General features: G+C 37.5%; 2 protein-coding genes across 6 annotated transcripts in view; both read left to right on the top strand.

Annotated features, from left to right (window-relative positions):
- Positions 1-26,291, top strand: part of ATP13A4 (ATPase 13A4) — a 153,917-nt gene that overhangs the window by 57,457 nt on the left and 70,169 nt on the right. For all 5 annotated transcript variants that reach the window (XR_010840930.1, XM_067035343.1, XM_067035345.1 and 2 more), the window contains 6 exons: positions 9,116-9,262; positions 18,556-18,626; positions 18,717-18,797; positions 20,307-20,376; positions 21,862-21,996; positions 26,000-26,069. Coding sequence is in view for 4 of the 5 variants with exons in the window: in XM_067035343.1 (XP_066891444.1) it covers positions 9,116-9,262; positions 18,556-18,626; positions 18,717-18,797; positions 20,307-20,376; positions 21,862-21,996; positions 26,000-26,069 (574 nt within the window). In the remaining variant the exon portion in view is untranslated. The remainder of the gene's footprint in view (positions 1-9,115; positions 9,263-18,555; positions 18,627-18,716; positions 18,798-20,306; positions 20,377-21,861; positions 21,997-25,999; positions 26,070-26,291) is intronic.
- Positions 5,918-6,580, top strand: LOC136794301 (developmental pluripotency-associated protein 3-like). Its single transcript, XM_067035323.1, has 2 exons — positions 5,918-5,944; positions 6,059-6,580. The coding sequence occupies exons 1-2, from the start codon at positions 5,918-5,920 to the stop codon at positions 6,578-6,580; spliced, it is 549 nt and encodes a 182-aa protein (XP_066891424.1).

Raw genomic sequence — 26,291 nt, 5'->3', positions numbered from 1 at the left:
ATTTACTAATAATCCCAAATATCTTTTGTTTCTCTGTAAAAGGAAGCCTATATTCAGTAATTAATGTTTCAGTAACTTATTTTGTTTGGAAATGACTTAGATATTTAATAAATTTCCATCATTTAACTTAATCTAGCAAAACTCTAAAGTTTCCAAAAAGGTTTGGGGGAACTATTTTGAGATAGACATATCATAAAACATAACTATTCTTAAAGAGTTCACCTAAAAACTCTTATTCATTTACATTTATTTAATGTATGTATGAAAATATCATACTGAATTATTTTTATTGCTGACAAATTTTGTAACAGAGGTAACAAACTTATTTGACTTTTAGTAAACCTAGATACAATAAAAGTATTATACTTAAGGTTGATTAATACTGAATATTTCCCAGCTCTCTTGAACCTGAAATTCATTTGGGTTACTACTATATTTCTGAGAATTTATTTTATTTACAAGCTTAATTTTTTTAAGGCAATTAAATAGAGCTCTTTTACAAATTAATTTTGGCAATACCATCCAAAAGTAGAAGCATACTACATCCATAAGGTACCTACATGGACATACATACATCCAGATAGGCACAGACAGTCTCATAGTTTTAGTTTTAAAGTTTTAGTCATGAATCAGGTACAATAAAAAAAACTCACTAGTTTATAAATAACAGTTGGAATAAATTACATCTGCTTGCTCAGATGGCTAAAGTCTTTTATTATGTGTGGAGAAGACATCAGCTTTGCATTTGCCCTTGACAAGCAATTTTAAGGAGGTTATTTGGGCAAGAGAGTCCTTCTCGCAATTTGAATTAAAAGGCCTCTTCTTCTTCTTCTTTTTTTTTTTTGTTTCAGTCTTAGGAATTGGAGATGGTCTAGATAAGAGTTCCCTGAGAAGATGAGGTAAAACATTTATATTTCAAAGGTACAGAGAGAGAAATGCAAGCTCCTCCTAGAAGAACTTTTGTCCCCTTAGGGTCAGAATTTAAAAAAAAAAATTTTTTTTTTCAAAACTTTTTTTTAATAAATGGCCATAATAATCATAGACATTTTCATCAGGCCCCTAGAATTGTTGTTGCCTTCTGTGGGAATCAATCTTGCTGTTATAAAAAGAAAGCTCAGAAAGAGATGGATAGCAAGGAGGAGAGCATTGCAGTGGACATTCAGAGGAACAGGAAGGAGCAGAGAGGGAGGGGGGGCGGTAAGAGTAAAAGAGACAGAGAGACAGAGAGGGAGAGAAGTCTCAGAAGCCTCAGAGGAATTTCCAGTTCTGAAATCCTTTGAGATAATTGTGAGTCAGTTTCTCTGCGGGAAGCAATAGTGGATTCATTATTATGTTTTTTTGAGTCCTCAAAAATACCAGTTGAGATATGCTTCTATTCTTGCCTTACATCCTTTTTTTAATTGACTGCCCAGACAAACTAATTTAGGAATTTCAAAGGAGCCCCATGTTGGCCAATTTTATTGTAAATCATCCCAGGTAATTGTAGTCCAGCAAGACAAATAGTTGCAGAACTAAAGCCCATAGTTCTTATACATAAAACCAGCAGAAGTTTTATGAAGAAGGAGGCTGCCCTCAGAAAGTGAACTTCTCATATTCCAAAAGTAATTATTTACCAAGAAAAAAAAGAAAAAAGTAAAACAAAATCCCAAGAACAGAAGCCGGCAGCCCAAACAGAACAGGAAGTGAAATCTTGAAGGCCACTTAAGCAAAACAGAGAAGATGGGGAGTGAGATCCTGGAGGACAGTAGCTGGTAACAGAGGACACCCTGTCTCCTACCAAGGTGGGAGGTTTCAGTACAGAGGACTTCCAACCAAATTCTGGGACCACTAAGGAGACAATAGAGCTGGAATCTTGCAGGTACCTTACTCAGATCCAAGACAATGTATCCATCTGCAATGTATCCATCCCCCCAAAAAGAAATTTCTTTTTTCTTTTTCCTAATCAGTATTAGGAAAATACTGATTTCCTAATACCTCTTTGGAACTTCTCAATGGGTTACATTTTCTTTTTATGGCAAGCTCAGCAGTACTACATGTTGTGGAATGAACTCCTACATAAGAGTCAGTGACTTCCTTGGAGGTACAGTGGTTAAGACTCCTTGCTTCCACTGCAGGAGACATGAGTTTGATTTCTACAGAGAACTAAGATCCTGCTGGCTGTGTGGCAAAAAGGATAAAAAGGGGTGGGGAATAAGTCATAGAATTGGCCTCAACTTGAAGTGACCATTACACTGCTTTTAAATTTCAAGAGATGAGGCGCTTATAGCAAGGTAGGAAGAAGATAAGCAAGGTCACTCACTTCATTCAATATAAGAGTTAGTCTGGCATTTTCAGGTTCAGAAAGTTCAAGTCCACAGGAAATAAAAAATGCCCAGGTTTGCTTCTCTATTTTTCTGTCCAGGTCAAACCTAAGTCTTCTGTATACATTCCATTCTTTGAAATCCACTCTTGAGTTATTTTAAATCCTACTCTTTTAGAGTTCAAGGACTGGTCTGGTTAATTCTCTTGGTAAAGAGGAGGTAAAGAGGAGACTTGAGGTGTTAAAATGTCTAGATTTGCCGGGCAAACAATTTGGATTATCTGCATTACAAAGCAATTATTTAAAGTGGTAGGTCTTCTGGTGCATTTAAGTATTTTATAGATCATTAACTGCTTGAGAGAGCTGGGCAACAGACTGAAGTGGAAATAGCTGTTTCTAGGTAAATACACTTCTTTCCCAGAAAGGAAAAATAAACTCTTAGAGATTCTAAAGTTTCCTTAAAGGGAAAAGAAGTTCCTAGTTACAGAAAAATCTCAGGAAAAACATACTGTGGAAATGAGGTACAGAGCTACACCAACCAATATTTGTCACACCCAGCTATGGGCCAGACCTCGGACCAGGTCATGCACATTATGCATTTAATTCTTCAAGCATCCATGAAATATGTATCATCATCCCCACTTCTTGGATAAAGAAAATTAGGTTCAGAGAGTTGCAATGATTTTTCAATTTGGTTTGGAGCTGAGATTTGAACTCACAAAGGAGCCCATGTTCTTTCCATACTGGACAACACCAAGCTGAAAATGGAGAGAAGTTGATGAGGTCACCCACAGTGACCACTTCACAGTGACACATTTTCCCTCCCTTTCTTTTATTTCCTTAAATTTATTTATTAGTTTATTTATTTATTTTTGACTGCATTGGGTCTTTGTTGCTGCACGCAGGCTTCTCATTGTGGTGGCTTCTCTTGTTGCAGAGCACGGGCTCTAGGCATGCGGGCTTCAGTAGTTGTGGCACACGGGCTCAGTAGTTGTGGCTCACAGGCTTAGTTGCTCCACGGCAACTAATGTGGGATCTTCCCAGACCAGGGATCAAACCCATGTCCCCTGCATTGGCAGGTGTATTCTTAACCATTGCCCCACGAGGGAAGTCCCTCCCTCCCTTTCTTTGCCTTCTTTTCCCCCTTAAAAAATTGGAAGAATTTCTTTTTTTAAATTAAAAATATTTTAAATGATATAATTTTTAAAGATTACTTTTCATTTATAGTTATTAAAATATGCATGATTTTACAGAGTCCTTAACAGAGTAGTAAACAAGAGAAAAGTCAGTGATACTAACTTATCCTAAGAAAAATGTCTCACTGTGGCATCTTTATTTGGCCTATAGATTTCTACTTTACATTATACAGAATTGTGAGTTAAAAGACCCCAGAGGTGGGTAAAGAGGATGACAGTAATGGAGCTTAGAGGCAAATATATCCAAGCACCTTCAATTTAGCGATGCTACAGACTGTAATTAAGATGAATTCCAGCCTTTAATACTTGCCTAGACTAAAGCATGCAGTTGGTGCATTGGATTAACACTGGCCTGTGGGAGCTGGGGAGTTTCAATGGTCCAATTTGCTTTTCCCTTTTTAGGGATTACAGTCTAGAGGTCTGTTTGCTTTCACACTGGGCCAAAGGGTGACAGCTTGATTTTGGGAATCAGATTTTCTGTTGCTAGGAGATCAGAAATTCTGAGCAACTGGATGCTATTTGTTACAGATTCTAGAATTCAAGGTGATATTTATTTATTTATTAACATTTTATTTATTTCTTTTATTTTTGGTTGTGCTGTGTGTTAGTTGCAGCATGCAGGATCTTCGTTGAGGCATGCAGGATCTTTCCTTGCAGTGTGTGGCTCTTCGCTGCAGAGCACAGGCTTCTCTCTAGTTGTGGCATGTGGGTTTTCTCTCTCTAGTTGTGGCTCGTGGGCTCCAGGGCACGTGGGCTCTGTAGTTTTGCAGCACGTGGCTCTCTCATTGAGGTGTGCAAGCTCAGTATTTGTGGTGTGGGCTTAGTTGCCCCGTGGCATGTGGGATCTTAGTTCCCCAACCAGGGATTGAACCTGTGTCTTCTGTATTGGAAGGCAGATTCTTTACCACTGGACCACCAGGGAAGTCCCTCAAGGTGATTTTTATACATGAGTCACAAACACCATGGGGACGACTTGTTGAAACAAAGAGGAAGGAGCCAAGATACAGCGTGGGAAAACCTGACCTCAGGTCTCTGTTCCCTCCTGCTCCCTATACCAGACTGGCTTGGGCAATTCTAAGCCTTGTTGATGAAGAATTTTCTCATCTGCAAAATGGATACCATAGTTTTGACTTTGGAGAATTGTGAGCCTAAAATAGGAAAACTGACACAAAATGTGTTAATAAACTGCGAAGCAATCATTTGAAAATTAGTAGTTAATATTATTTTGCTTCATTTAAGAGGACCAAGAGGAGCTTATCTTCCTTATTGTTCTCACTTGGTGGCCTGAGGTCTCTGATCCTGATGCCATTTTTATAATTTGTGTTCCTATTTACCTACAAATTATGTGTTTTCTTACGAAGTTTTTCATTGGAACTTTGTTCTTTGGCAATCCTAGTTCAGGCTGGATATAAAAGTGGCAGTCCAGTCAAATTGTATTGTTGAACAGAATGTAGAATAGAGCAGAGGGTAAGATGGGAATCTGGAAGGGCTGGGGGATGAGGGTGTCAAATCCCTGCTCTAATATTTACCAACTGTGACTTAGTTTCCTCACTTGTAGAATGGGGTTGGTAATGAACTACCTTATAGGGTTTTTAAACTTTAAATGAAAGAATACACATGTGGCATTATATGCCTAGAACATAATAAGTGCTAAACAAATATTAACTGTTTTTATTAGTGTTATTATTAGAAACTCAAAATTGTTTTCATAACAGAGACCACAGGACCTTTTGATGCGGTCAAAGGCAAAGCTGTATAATGCTGAGCTATGTCAAGGTGTGTTCTAGGGAGTTGTTGGCACATTCCACAGTATCTAGAACATGTCCAACAAGTTCAGTGGCTTAGTCATTGGAAATGTAGCCATCTTTGGTCATTCTTAGGCTTTGAAGGTAACTCCAGGCAAATTTGATTGGATTTAATTTAGTCATCTTTTCAAAAAATGCGGTAATAGCCAATTTTACTGTTTTTTTAAATTAATTCATTAACTTCCAAATTTCTACTAAGGTTTTTTTCCCCTTCCTCTCCTTGCTCTCCCACCCCACCTTTCCTCTCTTTTTCTTTTCTTTCCATAACATCCTTCACTTTCCCTCCTTTCCTCTCCCTTTCCCTCCCCTCCCTACTTCCTTTGCTTTGCTTTTCCCTCTCCTCTCCCTTTTCTCACTGCTCTCTCCCTCTCCCTCTCTCTCTCTCAGAATCTGTGCCAGGCCTGGCTGGAGCACAGACATCCATCAAACATGATCCCTACCCACAGTCCAAGAGGAGTGTTAAGGTGAGGGGGCAAAGGGCAATGCCATGAGGTAGAATGTGGTGAGAATCTCAAATAACCTGATGGTTTAGAGGACAGATCACCCAGAGAAATTAGGGAGGTTCCCATGACATGAACTTTGAGCCAAACCTTGAAAGATGGTTAAGATCTAGGCCCATGAAGTTGGATTTTTCTCTCACTACGGTGTGTCAGCTTGGATTTTTCTTCCTCTTTCTTAGCTTTATAGTTCTTCCAGGCTACTTTGTAGCAATTTGAGTCTAAAGCATCACCCGCCACTGGAACCCAAAGGTCTAGTAGGAACTTCAAGCTGTGACAAGACTCCCAGTGGATTCATCTGAGGTTAACCCAACCTGGACCCTGGAGTCTCCTCAAACGTCCATTGATGAAAATTCCCAGGCAATTCCAGTTGCCTTTCAACCTATGTCTGAAGTGTTAACAAGGAACCTCAGTAACCTGATGCCCAACCCTAGTATCAAATTGCCATTAATTCTACCAGAATGTCTACCTCAACCAACTGGGCGGTTACCTGGTGAAACCATACCCTATAGGAGAGGGGTGAGGACCATGTTAACTGATCGGAGAGATAAGATAGAACGTCTGATTCAATCTATTAAAAAACACTACGGCAAAGGAGTTCCTCGGTCTGACTCTCAAAGAGAACCATGGCAGAATGATGTTGAGACTCAGTCAAGAGGGCAAAGATTTAGAAGTAGCTGTCATTTTTGCTGGTTTCATAGAGATCCTTCTGAGGATAATTATGAGAATTATTACAACAATAAGTATTACAGTAATTATGACATGGAGCTGAAGGAGCCATAAACCTTATTCTTGTACTATTTTTTCTTTCTGGTAATTTTAGGATCATTATGAAGCTTGGGAAAGATTGTGTACCAATATTTTGATAATCTATATTACAAGTTCTGTGATGTCCTTTTTTCTTGCATCTCTTTTCTACCTTAATAGAGTAACTTATAAGGAATCTATGTAGCTTGCATTTGAATGACTTGAATATATTTTAGTTCCACTTTGTGAAACAAATTAACTTGTGTGGAAGGAAAGTGAAGAAAACATTGGGTAGCTTGACCACAGCATTGTTAGAACAGCGTGTTGAATTGTAATAAAAATTTTGATGTGCTTTTTCAATTTTCAGTAGCAAATAAATGTGTTTATAGAGGATCTTATTAAAATTTGAGACTTATTTGAGTACCTTTAAAAAAATTCTTGTTATTTTAGACGTGTTTTTGCTGACTGTGTATTAACTGAATAATACTTATCCCCATCACATTCCCAGGATGTAAATATCCAGCATTCTAATATTTTGTGATATTGTCCTGTTGGGAAGGAAGTTTATACATTTGGGTAAGATTAGAAAACAAGGGCACAGATATTTGTACATATTAACCTCTTGGAAGAAGTTATCAGTTGGTCTTGGTTGGAGGGAATTGAAAGAATGATTGTGATATATGATACTAAGGGAAGATGCAGCCCCAACGGTGTTTTAGTTCAGTTATTTTCTTTCATAACCTCAGTGTACACAGACCTGGATTTCTTTGTGGGATAAGAGAGATACGTAAAACTCATCTTCTGCCCTCCAACTATCTTTTGTTCACTGTAAAAATATATTAAAGAATTGGGTACATGGGACTTCCCTGGCGGTCCAGTGGTTAGGACTCCTGCTTTTTCACTGCCCAGGGCCTGGGTTCGATCCCTGATTGGGGAACTAAGATCCTACAAGCTGTGTGGTGTGGCCAAGAAAAAGAGAATCCAGTTGCAAAGCAACTAGAGACCTGGTGGTATTCAGAATGAAACAGAAATAACCCAAACCTGGACAACTGTGCAAACAAATGGCAAAGAAGTTCAACAGTGATGTTTAAAAGTGATATTTAAATATTAATATCCACCAAAGTAGGTCTTCAGAGGTTGTCCTACTTAGAACTACACAAACCATCATGGTCTACAGCATGGGTGAATGTGGGTGGTCTTGAGGTTTTGTTAAACTTGCAAGCTGTTCCTAGAGGCAAGACCATCTTGACTGCTGTATGCATTTGAAAATCATTGACTAGTGAAAAAACTTATTTGTTGTAATCGTGTTAAATTTATTAAAAAAAAAAAAAAAGATCTAGCCCCATGAAGACTTAAAGAGAGGAGAGAAGGATGCGCATTCCAGGCTGAGGAAGCAGCAGGAGCAAAGGCATGGAGGTGGGCCTCTTCTGAGGAAAATCAATGTAAGAGATTAGCTACAACAACTACTAACCCTTCTCCCTGCCTTTTGCAGAGTCAGCTCAGACACTCTTCATGGCAAAAGTGGGTGCGGTGGAGACAATCCCTGGTTCTGACCTACATTCCCACGCATCAAATTGTTTCCCAGGCTTGACTTCCCTGGCCATTCTTCCTAGCTCCCAAGGTTTACCAGACATCCGAGTGGAATTTATGTGTGGCATTTACCCATTCAGATAGTAAACTATTATTATCACATCAGTCCCTAAGGGATCATTGTGGTACCTGTTACTCAATCCAGTGCTGCTCCCTCTAGTTTTATTCTGTGTTGGAGTTATCGTGAACTGCAAAGGGAAGCAGCTTCAATTAGGGTCACACATGAAGATACCTTCCTCAATGCTACCTGTGCTAACATCTTGACAATTACCCTTGGGCATGCTCAGTTCATATTTTCAGTATTTTTACTATCCATTCATCAGACTTTCACTGAGCAGATCAAAGTTCCCCACGTGGCTGGGATATAACGGACAGTAAAACATGGTCCTTACCTTCAAGATAGTCTAGAAGAACTAAGAGAATGCAAGGCAGAAGGTAATTAGGAGCACAGAGAAGGACAGTGACAATCTTTCAGAATTAGTATAGTGACAGTCCCCCAAACCACACCCCCCCAACCCAAGAGGGTGTTAAAGAGGTTGTTCTGGAAGAGGTGGAATTGTTAAGCCTCAAAACATGGGAATGGTTCTGTTGACCTGGCCTCCTAAACCTAGAGACCTACAGAAACACTTTGGAATGCTTGCTTGTTTTTTTTTTTTTTTTTCCCCCTGTGAAATTTGTATCTGTCCATAGCCCCATGGTTGGAGGGTAATAGGGAAAACTAGCTCTTACCTGAGCATCTGCCTCATGACTCTTGAGCATTGTTGTGTGTGCCAGTATTCACATCCTGATTCCTCATTAAGTGATGGCAAGACTTTTCCCCTCAATGCTCTAGATCTACCAGATTTCAAAGGTATAGGACTCTGTCAAGAATGTTTAACTCTGTAAACATACAGAATTATATTAAAATAATGTTTTTCAGGTTGAATTTTAGACTGATGACCTCTCTTAACTTCACGGGGGTTTTGGTTTTTATTTCCTCAGGATGAATTCCAAACTTACTCTTGGAAAAAGGTAGTGTGGATCTGCCTGTCAGCAATGAACAGTGCATTTGGGATCATTCCTGATCACCCTCTCATCACAGATGAGGACTATATCATAAATAGAGCCATAAGAAAGCCAGACCTAAAGGTAAGTACACTTATGGCTCCTGCAGGTGCTAAAGAAATTTAATCATTTTTCCCTCCAAGTGCAAGATTAAACTTATATATAGCCAAAACTTTAGAATAACAATAAATGGAATATACCCTTTAAAAATTGTGAATCACTATATTGTACACCTGTAATTATATAATACTGTACAGCTACTATACTTCAGTACAAAAAGATTAAATCCAGATCCTCCACTGTGCCAATCTTCATTTTTCTACTTGTAAGCTCTTTTATTAATTTGAATTTTATTTTAGTTATTTATTTTTTATATAGCAGGGTTTTATTAGTTATCTATTTTATACATATTAGTATATATATGTCAATCCCAATCTCCCAATTCATCCCCCCCACCACAACTTTCCCCCCCTGGTGTCCATACATTAGTTCTCTACATCTGTGTCTCTAGTTCTGCCTTGCAAACCAGTTCATCTGTACCATTTTTCTAGATTCCACATATATGCGTTAATATACAGTATTTGTTTTTCTCTTTCTGACTTACTTCACTCTGTATGACAGTCTCTAGATCCATCCACATCGCTACAAATGACCCAATTTTGTTCCTTTTAATGGCTGAGTAATATTCCACTGTATATATGTGCTACATCTTCTTTATCCATTCTGTCGATGGGCATTTAGGTTGCTTCCATGACCTGGCTATTGTAAATAGTGCTGCAATAAACATTGGGGTGCATGTGACTTTTTGAATTATGTTTTTCTCTGGGTATATGCCCAGTAGTGGGATTGCTGGGTCATATGGTAGTTCTATTTTTAGTTTTTTAAGGAACCTCCATACTGTTCTCCATAGTAGCTGTATCAATTTACATTCCCACCAACAGTGCAAGAGGGCTTCCTTTTCTCTACACCCTCTCCAGCATTTGTTGTTTGTAGATTTTCTGATGATGCCCACTCTAATTGGTGTGAGGTGATACCTCATTGTAGTTTTGATTTGCATTTCTATAATAACCAGTGATGCTGAGCATCCTTTCATGTGTTTTTTAGCAATCTGTGTATCTTCTTTGGAGAGATGTCTGTTTAGATCTTCTGCCCATTTTCTGATTGGGTTATTTGTTTTTTTAAATATTGAACTGCATGAACTGTTTATATATTTTTGAGATTAATCCTTTGTCCATTGATTCATTTGTAAATATTTTCTCCCTTTCTGAGGGTTGTCTTTTTGTCTTGTTTATAGTTTCCTTTGTTGTGCAAAAGCTTTTAAATTTCATTAGGTCCAATTTGTTTATTTTTGGTTTTTTTTCCATTACTCTAGGAGGTGGGTCAAAAAAGATCTCACTGTGATTTATGTCAAAGAGTGTTCTTCTTATGTTTTCCTGTAAGAGTTTTATAGTGTCTGGCCTTACATTTAGGTCCTTAAACCATTTGGAGTTTACTTTTATGTATGGTGTTAGGGAATGTTCTAATTTCATTCTTTTACATGTAGCTGTCCTGTTTTCCCAGCACCACTTATTGAAGAGAATGTCTTTTCTCTATTGTATATCCTTGCCTCCTTTATCATAGATTAGTTGACCATATATGCGTGGGTTTATCTCTGTGCTTTCTGTCCTGTTCCATTGATCTATATTTCTGTTTATGTGCCAGTACCATATTGTCTTGCTTACTGTAGCTTTGTAGTATAGTTTGAAGTCAGGGAATCTTATTCCTCCAGCTCTGTTTTTTTCCCTTAAGATTGCTTTGGCTATTTAGGGTCTTTTGTGTCTCTGTATAAATTTCAAGATGTTTTGTTCTAGTTCTGTAAAAAATGCCATTGGTAATTTGATAGGGTTTGCATAGAATCTGTAGATTGCTTTGGGTAGTATAGTCATTTTCACAATATTGATTCTTCCAATCCAAGAACATGGTATATCTCTCCATCTGTTTCTGTCATCTTTGATTTCATTCATCATTGTCTTATAGTTTTCTGAGTATAGGTCTTTTACCTCCTTAGGTAGGTTTATTCCCAGGTATTTTATTCTTTTTGTTGCAATGGTGAATGGACTTGTTTCCTTAATTTCTCTTTCTGATCATTCGTTGTTAGTGTATAGAAATGCAACAGATTTCTGTGCATTAATTTTGTATCCTGCAACTTTACCAAATTCATTGATTAGCTCTAGTAGTTTTCTGGTGACATCTTTAGGATTATCTATGTATAGTATCATGTCATCTGTGAACAGTGACAGTTTTACTTCTTCTCTTCCATTTGTATTCATTTATTTCTTTTTCTTTGCTGATTGCCATGGCTAGGACTTCCAAAACTATGTGAATAATCGTGGTGAGAATGGACATCCTTGTCTTCTTCCTGATCTTAGAGGAAATGCTTTCAGTTTTTCACCACTGAGAATGATGTTTGCTGTGGGTTTGTTGTATATGGCCTTTATTATGTTGAGGCAGGTTCCCTCTATGACTACTTTCTGGAGAGTTTTTATCATAAATGGGTGTTGAATTTTGTCAAAAGCAAGCATTTTCTGCATCTATTGAGATGATCATATGGTTTTTATTCTTCAATTTGTTAATATGGTGTATCACATTGATTGATTTGCATATTTTGAAGAATCCTTGCATCCCTGGGATAAATTCCACTTGATCATGGTATATGATCCCTTTTAATGTGTTGTTGGATTCTATGCTAGTATTTTGTTGAGGATTTTTGCATCTATATTAATCAGTGATACTGGTCTGTAATTTTCTTTTTTGTATTATTTTTGTCTGGTTTTGGTATCAAGGTGATGGTGTCCTCATAGAATGAGTTTGGGAGTGTTCCTTCCTCTGCAATTTTTTGAAAGAATTTTGAGAAGGATGGGTTTTAGCTCTTCTCTAAACCTTTGATAGAATTCAACTGTGGAGGTATCTGGTCCTGGACTTTTGTTTGTTGGAAGATTTTTAATCACAGTTTCAATTTAATTACTTGTGACTGGTCTGTTCATATTTTCTATTTCTTCTAGGTTCAGTCTTGGAAGGTTATACCTTTCTAAGAATTTGTCCATTTCTTCCAGGTTGTCCATTTTATTGGCATAAAGTTGCTTGTAGTAGTCTCTTATGATGCGTTGTATTTCTGCAATGTCCAATGTAACTTCTCCTTTTTCATTTCTAATTTTATTGATTTGAGTCCTCTCCCTCTTTTTCTTGATGAGTCTGGCTAAATATTTATAAATTTTGTTTATCTTCACAAAGAACCACCTTTTAGTTTTATTGATCTTTGCTACTGTTTTCTTTGTTTCTATTTCATTTATTTCTGCTCTGATCTTTATGATTTCTTTCCTTTTACTAAGTTGGGTTTTGTTTGTTCTTCTTCCTTTAGTTCCTTTAGGTGTAAGGGTGGATTGTTTATTTGAGATTTTTCTTGTTTCTTGAGGTAGGATTGTATTGCTATAAACTTCCCTGTTTGAACTGCTTTTGCTGCATCCCATAGGTTTTGGATTGTCATGTTTTCATTGTCACTTTTCTCTAGGTATTGTTTGATTTCCTCTTTGATTTCTTCAGTGATCTCTTGGTTATTTAGTAACATATTGTTTAGCCCCCATGTGTTTGTGTTTTTTACATTTTTTTCCCTGTAATTTATTTCTAATCTCATAGCATTGTGGTCAGAAAAAATGCTTGATATGATTTCAATTTTCTTAAATTTACCAAGGATTGATTTGTGACTCAAGATGTGATCTATCCTGGAGAATGTTCCATGTGCACTTGAGAAGAAAGTGTAATCTGCTGTTTTTGGATGGAATGTCCTCTAAATATCAATGAAATCTATCTGGTCTATTGTGTCATTTAAAACTTTCGTTTCCTTATTAATTTTCTGTCTGGATGATCTGTCCATTGGTGTAAGTGAAGTGTTAAAGTCCCCCACTATTTTTGACTGTCAATTTACTCTTTTATAGCTGTTAGCCTTTTCCTTATGTATTGAGGGGCTCCTATGTTGGGTGCATATATATTTATAATTGTTATACCTTCTTCTTGGATTGATCCTCCACTGTGCCAATCTTTAACTGACAGTATAGGACATTATAAAGAACATGGATTTTGGAGCCAGACAGAGCTCAATTCAAATCTCAGCTTCATCCCTCAAAACTGTGCAGCCTTGGGTCAATTACTAAACTCTGCTGAGCCTCAATTTTCTCATGTATAAAATGATGATATTGCCTACCTCTAATATTAATTGATAAAATTCAGTAAATTAAGAAATACAAAGATCAGTATGGTGGCAGGTATATAGTAGATGCTCAGTGCATATTAACTGTTAGTAGCATCATGCCCTATATTATAATCTATGCAACAGAGCTTGTCTTATGGTAAAGGTAACCCCCCCAAAAAATATTCTAGGAAGTTTATGTTTGTAAAATGGTATTATCATTCAAATGTATTTAGTTTACTCCTTTCCCATCATATTAAATTAGTATTACTTGGATTATGACTAGTTAACATTCATATTAAAAACATATTTTATATCACAGAGTGCTTTCTCTTAAATCTATATATATGTAGACAGCTGTTTAAATTGGTTTTATGAGCTCAAGGTCAATTTTTTTAAATAATAAAAGTCAATTTCTGAGCAGTTTCTCTTCTGTCAATTGTTATCACCCAGTTGTCTTAACTGCCAAAATAAACAAAATCAAAAGAGATTAGGTACCCAACCAACAGATTGCTTAATTTTTTTAGATGACCATTCACCTGAGGATAGACAACCCAAATCAGCCTATGGACATGGCCTCAGAATATTATTGACCTCCACCATCTTTTTTATTTATTTATTTATTTATTTATTTTTTATTTTTGGCTGTGTTGGGTCTTCGTTTCTATGCGAGGGCTTTCTCTAGTTGAGGTGAGTGGGGGCCACTCTTCATTGCAGTGTGCGGGCCTCTCACTGTCGTGGCCTCTCTTGTTGCAGAGCACAAGCTCCAGACGTGCAGGCTCAGTAGCTGTGGCTCACAGGGCTAGTTGCTCCGCGGCATGTGGGCCCTTCCCAGACCAGGGCTCGAACCTGTGTCCCCTGCATTGGCAGGCAGATTCTCAACGACTGCACCACCAGGGAAGCCCCACCATCTTTAATTGCATCAAACAAATAAGTGGACAGACAAATGGAGAAATGTTCAAATAAACAAACAAAATGTGAGGAAAGGGCAGAGGTCTTGAAATGGAAAGTTCTGGCACCCAGGCTTGATATCTTTGTTTACCAGCATACAGCACAGGTAGTTTGGTTGGTTACTGCCTCCCTGGGCCTTGAGTTTCTTATTTATAAAATAAGAGTAGTAATGCCTTCTCTGCCTGTTTCTCAGGGCTGTTGTGAAACTAAAATGAAAAGAATAATAATAAGGTGATTTGTGAGCAGTAATGAGCTATATTCATATAAAGGACTGAAACTTTTATTAAAATTGGAAGATATGTCACAGGCTTAGCCACAGCAACAATGATGACAATGACAGCAATAACATAATACCAAAATGATAACCGTTCAGGACCACATAGGGGGAGTTTGGAGATTGCAGCAAATGTAGGCTAAGAGGAGACTCCAAGGGCTATTTTGTAGGATTACATGCAAAAGTGAAACCCATGGCTTAACCTGTTAAACAGGATGCTCTTACAACTTGTTCCAACAAGAAATGAAGCGTGGGATGCCTGAGGATTGAAACAATGTCTGGTTCTGAGTGGAAAGATGAAAATCACTCCACAGCTGATCCCTGATTTCCTAATTACTGTTTCCTGGTCTGAAGTTCCAGGCAATGGGCAAATAAACTTCACCCTTTGCAAATATTATGTTTAACATCCTCTTATCAGCTTTCAGAGCCTCTGGACGTGATGAGGGAAGCCGAGAAACTCCAGGCAGAGATGTTTCCTGCTTGGGGAATCTCAAAGATATTTAAAAGGCCTGTGATGGAGTCATTCTTCTCACTCTGTGATGAATAGCTTCAGAAATTGTCAGGAGATAATGGGATTTTCCATTTTCTGGCCTGACATAAAACTTATCAGTAACTTCCTTATTCCTCATTATTGCTGCCTTCATCTGCTGTTTTGTATCTATTATGTTATATAACTTTCTCACAGCCTATTGATCTAGGTTCTCTAACTGAGCAGGGGTCTCACATTCTACCATCGTTTGTCTTTTACATTTTTTCTAACTTGAATTTTTGAATTTATAGAATTAATAAAGCAGGCAACCCTCACTTTATACAACTTGAATACTGGAAGTTATGGGATTTTCAGACTGTCTTCTGAGACTAGCTTGACTGTTAGATCATTCAGAGACTAGACTTGGGGGCTAGAGGGGTTCGAGTTCAATTTCCAGCCCTGTTTCTTTTTTTCTATTTTTAAAATTTATTTATTTTATTTTTTGGCTGTGTTGGGTTTTCGTTGCTGCGCGTGTGCTTTCTCTAGTTGTGGTGAGCAGGGGCTACTCTTCGTTTTGGTGAGTGGGCTTCTTATTGCAGGGGCTTCTCTTGTTGTGGAGCACGGGCTGTAGGTTTGCGGGCTTCAGTAGTTGCAGCACACAGGCTCAGTAGTAGTGGGGCATGGGCTTAGTTGCTCCGCGGCATATGGGAATCTTTCTGGACCAGGGCTCAAACCTGTGTCCCCTGCATTGGAAGACAGATTCTTAACCACTGTGCCAGAAGGGAAGTCCCAGCCGTTTCTTAATAGGTTGTCTTGGGCAAGTTACTTAATCAATATGAACTTAAGCGGCAAAGTGGAAATGAAGATAATATCTGTCCTACCACAGGATGACTAAAAAGACAGGAACCCCACCCCCCAAGTACTCAGTAAACAGTAGCTGTGATCACAGTCTAGCTCTATTTGTAAAATTGTAGAGAATACTGGAAAGGAAAGGAAAATGTGAGGCAAAAAACTCGAGACTCCAAGATGGGCCATGACAGCTAACACATCCCAGGCTGGTCATGTTTCCTCACCTTAACTTGTAGCTTGTGAAGGAAGAATTGTTCCCAGTGGCAATTCACTCCAATTTTATACTGAAAGTCAATTGGAAGATAGGATTTATTTTTTTTAATATTATTTTTCAACCAACACATTGAAATAAATCCATTCTGTAATATAAAAAATACAGTATTTAATACGCTCACTTGGTAACTATGAATGTGTGTATGGGTGCACACATACACATATCTTTTTTTCTTCTAGTTTTATTGAGATATAATTGACACACAGCACTGAGCACTGTATAAGTTTAAGATGTACAGTATAATGATTTGATTTACATACATCATGAAATGACTACCACAGTAAGTTTACATACACATATTTATTGTACAAGGTTAAAAGTCATTTGAAGTAACCCAAGTCTTGGAGCTTAGGGATTTAAAGTCTATTTCTATTGTGGTTGCCAAGGGGGCAGGGATGGAGTCAGAGTTTGGGATTAGCAGATGCAAACTAGCATATATAGAATGGGTAAACAACAAGGTCCTACGGTATAGTACAGGGAACTGAATTCAATATACTGTGATAAACCATAATGGAAAAGAATATTAAAAAGAAAGTATATACAGTATAACTGAATCAATTTGCTGTACATCAGAAATTGACACAACATTGTAAATTAACTATACTTCAATTTATACAAAAGAAAAAATTCTATTTCTAGTTGATAAGTGGTTATGAAAAGCACTCATTTATTTATTTAATAAAAATGTGTTGAGCACTTGTTATGTACCAACTATATGCTCTTCCAAGTTTTAGATTTTATCTAATTTTTTTTTTTTTTTTTTTTTTTTTTTTTTTTTTTTTTTTTTTTTTTTGTGCTAGGCGGGCCTCTCACTGTTGTGGCCTCTCCCGTCGCGGAGCACAGGCTCCGGACGCGCAGGCTCAGCGGCCATGGCTCACGGGCCCAGCCGCTCCGCGGCACGTGGGATCCTCCCGGACCGGGGCACGAACCCGAGTCCCCTGCATCAGCAGGCGGACTCTCAACCACTGCGCCACCAGGGAAGCCCTATCTAATTTTTATACTGACTATAATACTCATAGGTATAGAACATATTCAGAGGAGTTGCAGTGGAACTTAGAAATGATCTGGCCAATTGCCTTAATTTATTCATGGGAAAATTGAGGTGCAGAGAAATTTCATTGAATTTCTCAAGGACACAATGATAAGAGTAGCTATAAAAGGAAGTCTTAGACACTGTTTCTTAACTTTGGCTGCACATTAGAATTACCTGAGGAAGTTTAAAACTATTTATGCCCAGGCTGTACCCCAGACAAAGGAAATTAGAATCTCCCTGGGAGTGGGACCCAGTCATCAGTATTCTTTAAAACTCCCCAGTTGATTCCAATGGGCAAAATGAGGTTATAACCATTGCTCCATAACAATATGACAGTCTTACCATTTCTCTTTGTACTTAATTAGGTCACCTGTTAATGGACATTCAGATTTATATGTAAAGTTGCTGAAAGAAATCAAAAACAAGAAGGCATTACGTCATAAGGATTAACCTTTCTTTCCCTTGCCAACACCCTCAGATGCTTGCTTCCTAGAGTTCATTTTCTTGCAATAGCCATCTCACTGTCTTCTAGAACCTGCTGCCAGTCTAATCTTCTAGACTGTGCCTTCAGTGTCTCTTCCATAGGTTACTTTGCAAATCCATTGCTTACAAAAAAAAGTTCTAAATACTCATGCTAGCATTTAAGGATGAATCATCTGGTCTTTATTTATCCTTCCAGCCTCATTCTCCATTCTGCTGTCAGATAGGCTCCCCTCACTTACCCCTCCCTCACAACTAAATTGTGTATAATCTCTTTGAAATGGCTTCTTCCCTTCTCACCTGAGCAAAATTCTTCCAATCCTTTAAGGATGCAGCTCAGATTCTTCTTCTCCATATTACCTTCTGTCATCTACCCTCTCTGTATTTCTACAGCATTTCAATACTATAATTTTTACTTTATTATGTTTTCATTTCTTTGGCATGTGCATAATTTGACTGTATGGTATGGTTTTCCCTTTCGTAACATATTTTCTTCTCTTGTTTGGTTATCAAGTAGTGGAACGCAGAGGCTGAGTTTTACTTATATACTTATCCGTGTAGTAGGCCCATGATACACGTTGCTTGAATGATGACTTCTAATAAAGAATGCCATTTGTGTAGTAGCCAAGGATAGGATTTCTTAGGAAAGGATAAATCTTAAATAAGTATACTAGGGCTTTATCTTTGCTTCTTCCATGAATGCTTCTTTAGTCACTGAACTGCTATGTATTTTTTTTTTTTTTTTTTTTTTTTTTTTTTTTTTTTGAACTGCTATGTATTTACTGATCCTCAAACTGGAGATTTCTTAGTACTTTTCTTTTGCAGGTGAGATGCATAAAAGTGCAGAAAATAAGATATGTTTGGAACAACTTGGAAGGACAGTTCCAGAAAATTGGGTAAGTTGTTTGAGCAATTGCATCTGAAAAGAAAAATATTATTTCAAAAATATTTTGCTCAGTATGTCTTTCTCATTGTTATTATTTTAGCTCTTTGGAAGACTGGCTCAGTTCTGCCAAGATACATGTAAAGTTTGGATCAGGTCTAACAACAGAAGAACAAGAGATTAGGTACCACGTATGTTTTTATCTACACCAGCTCAGAACGACTGTCACCAGTTAGTGAAAAAGAGAGCCCAGGAAACGGTTATCTTAACTGGTCAATATCAGAATATGTTGTAATGCTCTATTTAGTATTATTAAATTAAATGCTTTTATATGCATTATCTCATTTCATCAGAGCAACTTCGTGGGGGCGTTAGAACAGACATCCTCATCATCTCAGTATAACAGATGAGAAATCTGAGACTCAGAGAGGTTTAGTAGCTTGAACTAGGTCACACAGATGGAAGTGGTAGAGGAAGAAGTGCATCTCTGACTAGAGGCTTAGTTATCTTCCTACTCTGCGTAATGTTCCTCAAGGTTACTATAATAATAAGGTTGAACCAGTTTTGACTGTGATCAGGAAATATGTATTATACTATGACAGCATAGTTAAATAATAATTGTAGAGCAGTAGAAGAATATCATGCAAGACTTGTAGCTCCACAATTCTAAATAAGCTACTGGGCAGAGGAGCAAGGTTTGGAAAGGGCATTGGGTTGAACGCCAAGAGTCTGTCACTAATTCACTGTGTGCCTTTGAGCACATGGCTTCTCCTTTTTGGGCTTCAGTTTCCTAACTGTTAAAAAGGGGAAGAGAATTCTATAAACACCTTGCTAGTTCTAAGTTTCTATAATTACTACATTCCCCTCCACCCCATTTTGGGGTAGAGCTTTGGTGGTACTTTGAATGGACTCAGAGTGCAGCGTCAGCATGACCTGGGTGCTTGTTAGAAATGCAGAATCTCAGATCACATCTCATCCTTATTGAATCAGAATCTTCCCATTCGCAAGACGACAAGGCTGTCTGTATGAACATTAAAGTTGGAGAAGCACTGCTGTAGTATTTACATTCTGTTAAGCTCTTTGGTCTGAGCATCTACGTAGCAGGCACAGAGAAAGTGTTTAGCATTCCCAACAGCAAAATAACTCATAGAGTGTCATTGCTCTGTGTAATCAGAGAAACACATCTCTGAGTTTTCAATTAAAGGGCGGTATAACTGTGGAGTCATTTTTGAGAGTTCAACACCTTTTCATTCACATTAAAACAAATTCTGCAGCTTCCCAGAACTGAATAGGAGGAGGAAAAGTAGGCCCGGTATTCCTTATCAGTAAAACTGTTCCCCTGTAATGAGCCCGCTGTCTCACATCCATGGAGCCAAGAGTTGGGGAGAGACAGAGTTGAGAGAGTGCTAATCCTGAAACTACTTGAATGGAACAATGACTAAAATTAAATACCCAAATTACCATCAGGGAAATATTTAATTCAATAAATGATCATGTTTATTGGTTTTGCACCTGAAAACCCTCCCCCTCTCCAGTTATTTTGAGAAAGATGGTGATGTTATGTAATAAGGGAGGCATATGTTGATCCCACAAGTGAGAAAGTGAACATGGAATAGACTTTTTTTTGAATGGGCAAGAAATGAGTGTCATTTGTATTATTAATAACTGAGTCAGCTGTGATCTCTCCCTATAGGAGGTTAATATGTGGGCCAAATACTATCGATGTTGAAATCACACCCATCTGGAAACTGCTCATCAAGGAGGTAATCAGTATTTTCTCTTGGTGCTGGCTAGAAAATAAAAACGTTAGATTTTAGTCAAATGATCAAGAATGCTACTTGTTAATAGTAACTGTAATTTGGGCTATTTTAAAAGAATGCAAAGCATATTCATATCTCTACTGTTTCTTGTGGTCCATTTTTGCACACACATTTCCTGTTACAGCATAAGATATGATGTTCATGTGTCTATCCTTTAATGAGTAGATGAACACAGGGTTTCCTTTCTTTCTTTCTTTCTTAATCCTATACTTTTTATCCCATCCATCTTTGTGAAACTAAAATAGTAATTAAAACTTAAACAACTCAATCCCTTTCTTACGGGCAACATATACAATTGCCTTAGCATCCAAAACTGTAGGAAGAAAACATCTGTTCAGCCTTATTAGTTCTACTGATCTCAATGTGTGTGTGGAAGGGAAAGAAAGATTGACCATAATTTACTACATTGAATTTTTTCTGTTTGACTTTATCACTGGGATCATTTTTCATTTTACTGTGATTATTATGATACTACAACCTCACAGCTGTACTCTGGGTCCTCCCCTGCATGGTACCTCCACTCCTCCTTGACTTAAAAAAGACTTGCTAAACTCCAGCTACTTTTTCAATATTTCTAGCAAGTTTTAAGTCATGAAACAGAGCAGAAGAAACTGATAAGAAAAGTTTCTGTGTGCTTGTTCCCTAACCAGAGGCAAAGATAACTGTTCGTATTTTAGAAAGATGGAAATCAACTAGAGGGAATTTGAGTAAAGGCACAAAATGTTTTTATCCCAGGCAGGATTACAACTGTTGGAGTTTCCCATAGTGTTCTAGATGCTCAATTATCTAGATTATTCCTTTCAGCTTGGCTCTCTATTTATGAGAAAATTTAGTGTTCAACTCATACATTAAAGTACTTTAATGGCTCCAGATATAGCAATGTTGTGTCATAGAGAAGAACAGCTAGAAAGCATTTTAACTTTGTAAACCTGACCAGTAGGTCAGGTTCCGAAGGCCACTCAATGTAAACTGGACATGATAATATTTACTCCTCACACAACTGTTGTGATGGTCAACATGGTGATACATGAGACAATACTTTGTAAATTATAAGGTGCAGTGGTGATTAAAAGTAAGTGCTCTGGGGCCAGATTGCCTGGGTTCAAGTCCTGGTATGTAACAGTTGTGGCTCTGTGATCTTGGGCAAGTTTCTCAAGATATAAGGCCCAGTTTCTTCATCTTTACAATGGAGGTAAGTAATAACTTCTGGATAATAAGATAATTATGGGAATTAAATGAGTAAATTCAGGTAAAGTTGCTTAGTGCAGTATCTGGCACATGGTAATTGCTGCACAAATATAATAAGAGTAAGAATATTAGGTGGGACGATTTGTCATGGAGATGATTATGATAACAAACAAGTGAATGAATAGCTAAGTGTAAAACCTAAATATCTCCCTTGTCTTCCTGTTTTTATGCTGCCAACAGGTTTTAAATCCATTTTACATATTTCAGCTCTTCAGTGTCTGTCTGTGGTTTAGCGAAGAGTATAAGGAGTATGCTTTTGCTATCATAATCATGTCGATCATTTCCATTGCTTTGACCGTATATGATCTCAGAGAGGTGAGTTTTTCCACCAATCGTATGGTCTGAGAAAGAAAGAGTTGTGACTTTGTTGAAATTTTGTTTGAAAAGAGTATAATCGGAAAATAGTCTTTGCCCACTCCATAACAAATGAGACCACGTTTGTAAATATCTAGCACAGTAGCTGATGCTCAACAATTTCTAGTTCTTTCCTTTCCTTACCCAATCCCTAAACTTTGAAGTTATGTTTTTCCCTCTCTTTAGCTTACTAAGGCTGATTATTGAGAAGAAAATGCAAATATTTATGAATTGTGAATAAGTGAAAAAATATGTGTAGAGGCTACTGATGGGTCTTGAAGATGGTGGAAAAGGAGTGGAGGTGGAGGAGTCTTTAATATTTAATAAGGAGTGTTTAATATCTTTGTCCTTTATGTTTGGTTGGTAATCATTTGTCAAAACCCCAGTCCAACTCTTGGCTTTCTTTATGCCTACACAAGGGGATCTAGGTGCTGCCAGGAAAAAAATCACACGGTACAGGTTGGTTGATTGTGCTATAAATCCATGAATACCGACCTCATCTGCACAAGCTTTCTATATGTCTCTGGTCAATGTGCTCTCCCATTCTCCAGAATTAAGTTCTCAAACCAAATCTTCCTTCAAGTTTCTGAGATGCCTAACTGCCCACATTCCACTTTTCCTCTAATTCAGCTGATAATCTATCTCATTGCTTTTTTTTTTCACACAAAGATAGAAATCATAAGATAGGAATTTGCTCAGTTCCACACCCTCCTACTGCCAGATGACGTTTTTCTCCACCTCCCTCCTGACCTGATCTCTCATTACAGAGGAAGAGGTGCCCTCTGCGCTTTTTTTTTTTTTTTTTTTTTTGTGGTATGCGGGCCTCTCACTGTTGTGGCCTCTCTCGTTGTGGACCACAGGCTCCGGACGCGCAGGCTCAGCAGCCATGACTCACGGGCCCAGCCGCTCCGTGGCATGTGGGATCTTCCCGGACCGGGGCACGAACCCGTGTCCCCTGCATCGGCAGGCAGATTCTCAACCACTGCACCACCAGGGAAGCCCTGCTTGTGCTTTTGATAGCATCCTTTCCACCTTCTCAGCATGCTTATGGGGTCAGTGAATGACTCTTTTTCTCATCCCTCTCCCTAAGAGCCTTCTCCCATGCTCAAGCTTCTCCCAACTTAAAAACAAAACAAGACAAAACAGAAACAAATGAAAAAAATCCCTTCTTTTGACCATGCTTCAAACTTCAGCTACTACTCTACCACTTTTCTCCCTTTGACGGCAGAACTTCTCAAGCTCATTATGCATCTCTCTTCATTTACTCATCTCCCTCTCATTTCTCATCTATATGGAGCTGGCTTCCTCTCTTATGACTCCCTTCAAACAGCTCTTGATAAGGTCACCACTATAGTCCTAAGGCTCATAGATAGTTTTAAAATCAAAGAACAGTACTTTTTAAAACTAGCTAGTCTTTTTTTCTTAATAGAAGCAGTAATACATGGACATAATAAAAAAAGTTCACAAGAACAAAATAGTGTAAATGAGAAGTAAATACTCCTCCCACCTTAGTTCTTTCAGTGTCTGGGTCTCCTTTTTTTTTTTTTTTTTGTGGTACGCGGGCCTCTCACTGTTGTGGCCTCTCCCGTTGCGGAGCACAGGCTCCTGATGCACAGGCTCAGCGGCCATGGCTCACGGGCCCAGCTGCTCCGCGGTATGTGGGATCTTCCCGGACCGGGGCACGAACCCGTGTCCCCTGCATCAGCAGGCGGATTCTCAACCACTGTGCCACCAGGGAAGCCCTGGGTCTCCTTTTAAGAGGCATCCACTGGGACCAGATGTTCTATATACTTTTAGCACTGTTAAACACATATGCATTAATTTGTTTTACACAAATGGAAGTATACTATTATATACACTGTTATACACTTGCATTTTTCACCTAATGTATCTTAAATATCTTTCTGTATCTGCACAAATATATTTTCTCTAAATGTACCATAATTTTAAAACCAATCTTATATTGATGGATATTTAGGCTGTTTCTAGTCTTCTATTAAAACAATGCTGCAATGAGGATATTTGCATATATATCTTTTCATACATCCACATATATGTGTTTGCAAATATGTATAAATCACAAGTATATATAATTTATATTACACATAAATGTGTGTATAACATATCTGTATTGATAAAGAGATTTTCTATATTTGAAATTGCTTAATCATAAGCTAACTATATTTTTTTACTAGACATTGTCAAATGCCTCTTAAATAAGTAATGCCAATATACACTTCTCCCAAGAGTACACGAGTGTTTATTTTCCTTATTTTTGCCAATATAGATGAAAATAGAATTTCATATCTATAATAGCATGTTTTCCATTGTGAGTTGAGCACTTGCTCATGTTTTAAGCTATTTGTATTTCTTTTACTGTGAACCATATCCATGTCCCTCATTAATTTTTATTGAGTGGTTGGACTTTTGCTTGCTGATTTCATGATTCCCCTCCCACAGTGTATACTTTCTTCCACAGCGTAGATTTCACTAAACCTCTCAGTTGCATTTGACACTGTTAACTCCTCCTGAGCTTTCCCTTTGGCTTCAGTGACAACACACTCTCCACCTCTCTAGCTGCTCTTCCATTCTCTTTTTATAGTTCATCCTCCTCTACCTGACTTTTTAAAAAATGGGTGTCTCAGATCAAAACAGTATGAAAATGTTCACCACATAAAGGCTCCTTCTTCCTCCACCCCTCCACTTATGCAACCACTTTTTAGTTTCTTGGGCAGTCTTCCAAAATTTTTTTTGGAATATACATATATTTTGTTTTCCTTTCTTATGTAAGAGGGAGCATAATCACACTATTTCCTACCTAGCTTTACTATTATTATTATTAATACTGTCTTGATGGTCTTTTCATGCGAGTACATTGAGTCTTCATTATTCTTATACTGCATATACTAATGACTTCTAAACATATGCTAATGACTTTCAAATTTATATATGTTTTTCAAGTCCAAATATCTCTTTTGAGTTGAGACACATAGATTCAACAACCTATTTGATTCAATGTCACTTCTTCAGGGAAGATTTCTATTGGTTCATTAACTATATATGCTCCAAAAACACCTTATTGTTTTCATTTTATTGTTGATTGCAGTGATATATTTATGTGTGTGATAATTTGATTAAATGTATTTACCCAGTAGGTTATAAATTCGTGATGCTAAGAATCATATCTGTTTTGTTGACCATTCTACCTCAACCTCTCAGCATAAATGTTGTTCAATAAATGTTGAGTGAATGTATGAATGAATAAAAGAATAAGTTAATAGCAGAACACTCTTTTACCTTATATGATTCTGTTAATCATTCTTAGGACATATGAATCAGATTTGTAAATGGTTTGAAGCTAGGAGATTAATGGAGAGTCTTAAATGACAAAATCAGAATAAAAAAATGAAAACACTAAATGATTGGGAATTTGTAATCCCCGGGACCATATAAAAGGTCTTTCACACAATAATGTCTTAATAAATGTGAAATCAAATATAATTGCATTATTATTTTTGTATCCTCTTATTTATTCACTCTCAATGTCCTGTATATTTCACATATTAAAACAGCAAATACTATGAGGGAATAATAAGAACAATCAAACTCCTTATGAAGTTAGATTAGGAACTCTGATGTAGGATAACCCAAAACTGAAATAATGCTTGGTTCTTGAAACTATGTAGGTATAAACATGAATCTTGAATGATCAAAGTTCTTTTGAGTGGACAGAGCATGCTGGGAACTTCCTTTCTATTAAACAACACGTACTTCTTATCACTGGCTGAAGACCACTCCAAGTTGGATGCTTTTTCAGTTGAGTAGGAGGCTACTCAGTCTTGTTTTTAAACAGTACATTCAGTTGGCTCCATCTTTAAAGAAGGCTAACACTTTACTGAATAATATCTGGGACCTATCCTCAAATAGAAAAGGCTTTTAAAAATGTTCTGTTCTTCTTTTTCAGCAATCTGTAAAGCTCCACCATCTAGTTGAATCACATAATAGCATTACAGTCTCTGTATGTGAGAAAAAAGGTAAGTCACTTCATTTTAGATCTGTGTGTTGTCCATATGAAATGAGAAAAGGATTTAAATTTGTATTTCTGATTGTTCCTACTACTCTCATCTTCATATGTATCTTTTCCTGTGCATTTACTTAAAGGGGTGGGGAAGTGGAGATTTTTTTCACCTTTTAAAAAAACATTGAGGTAAAACTGACATACAATAAGCTGAATTAAAGTGTACAATTTGATAGGT

The sequence above is a fragment of the Kogia breviceps genome, chromosome 5 (assembly GCF_026419965.1).
Source record: "Kogia breviceps isolate mKogBre1 chromosome 5, mKogBre1 haplotype 1, whole genome shotgun sequence".
Taxonomy (NCBI): Eukaryota; Metazoa; Chordata; class Mammalia; order Artiodactyla; family Physeteridae; genus Kogia; species Kogia breviceps.
Note: the sequence above shows the minus strand (reverse complement) of the source record. Positions and strands in the feature narration are given on the sequence as shown.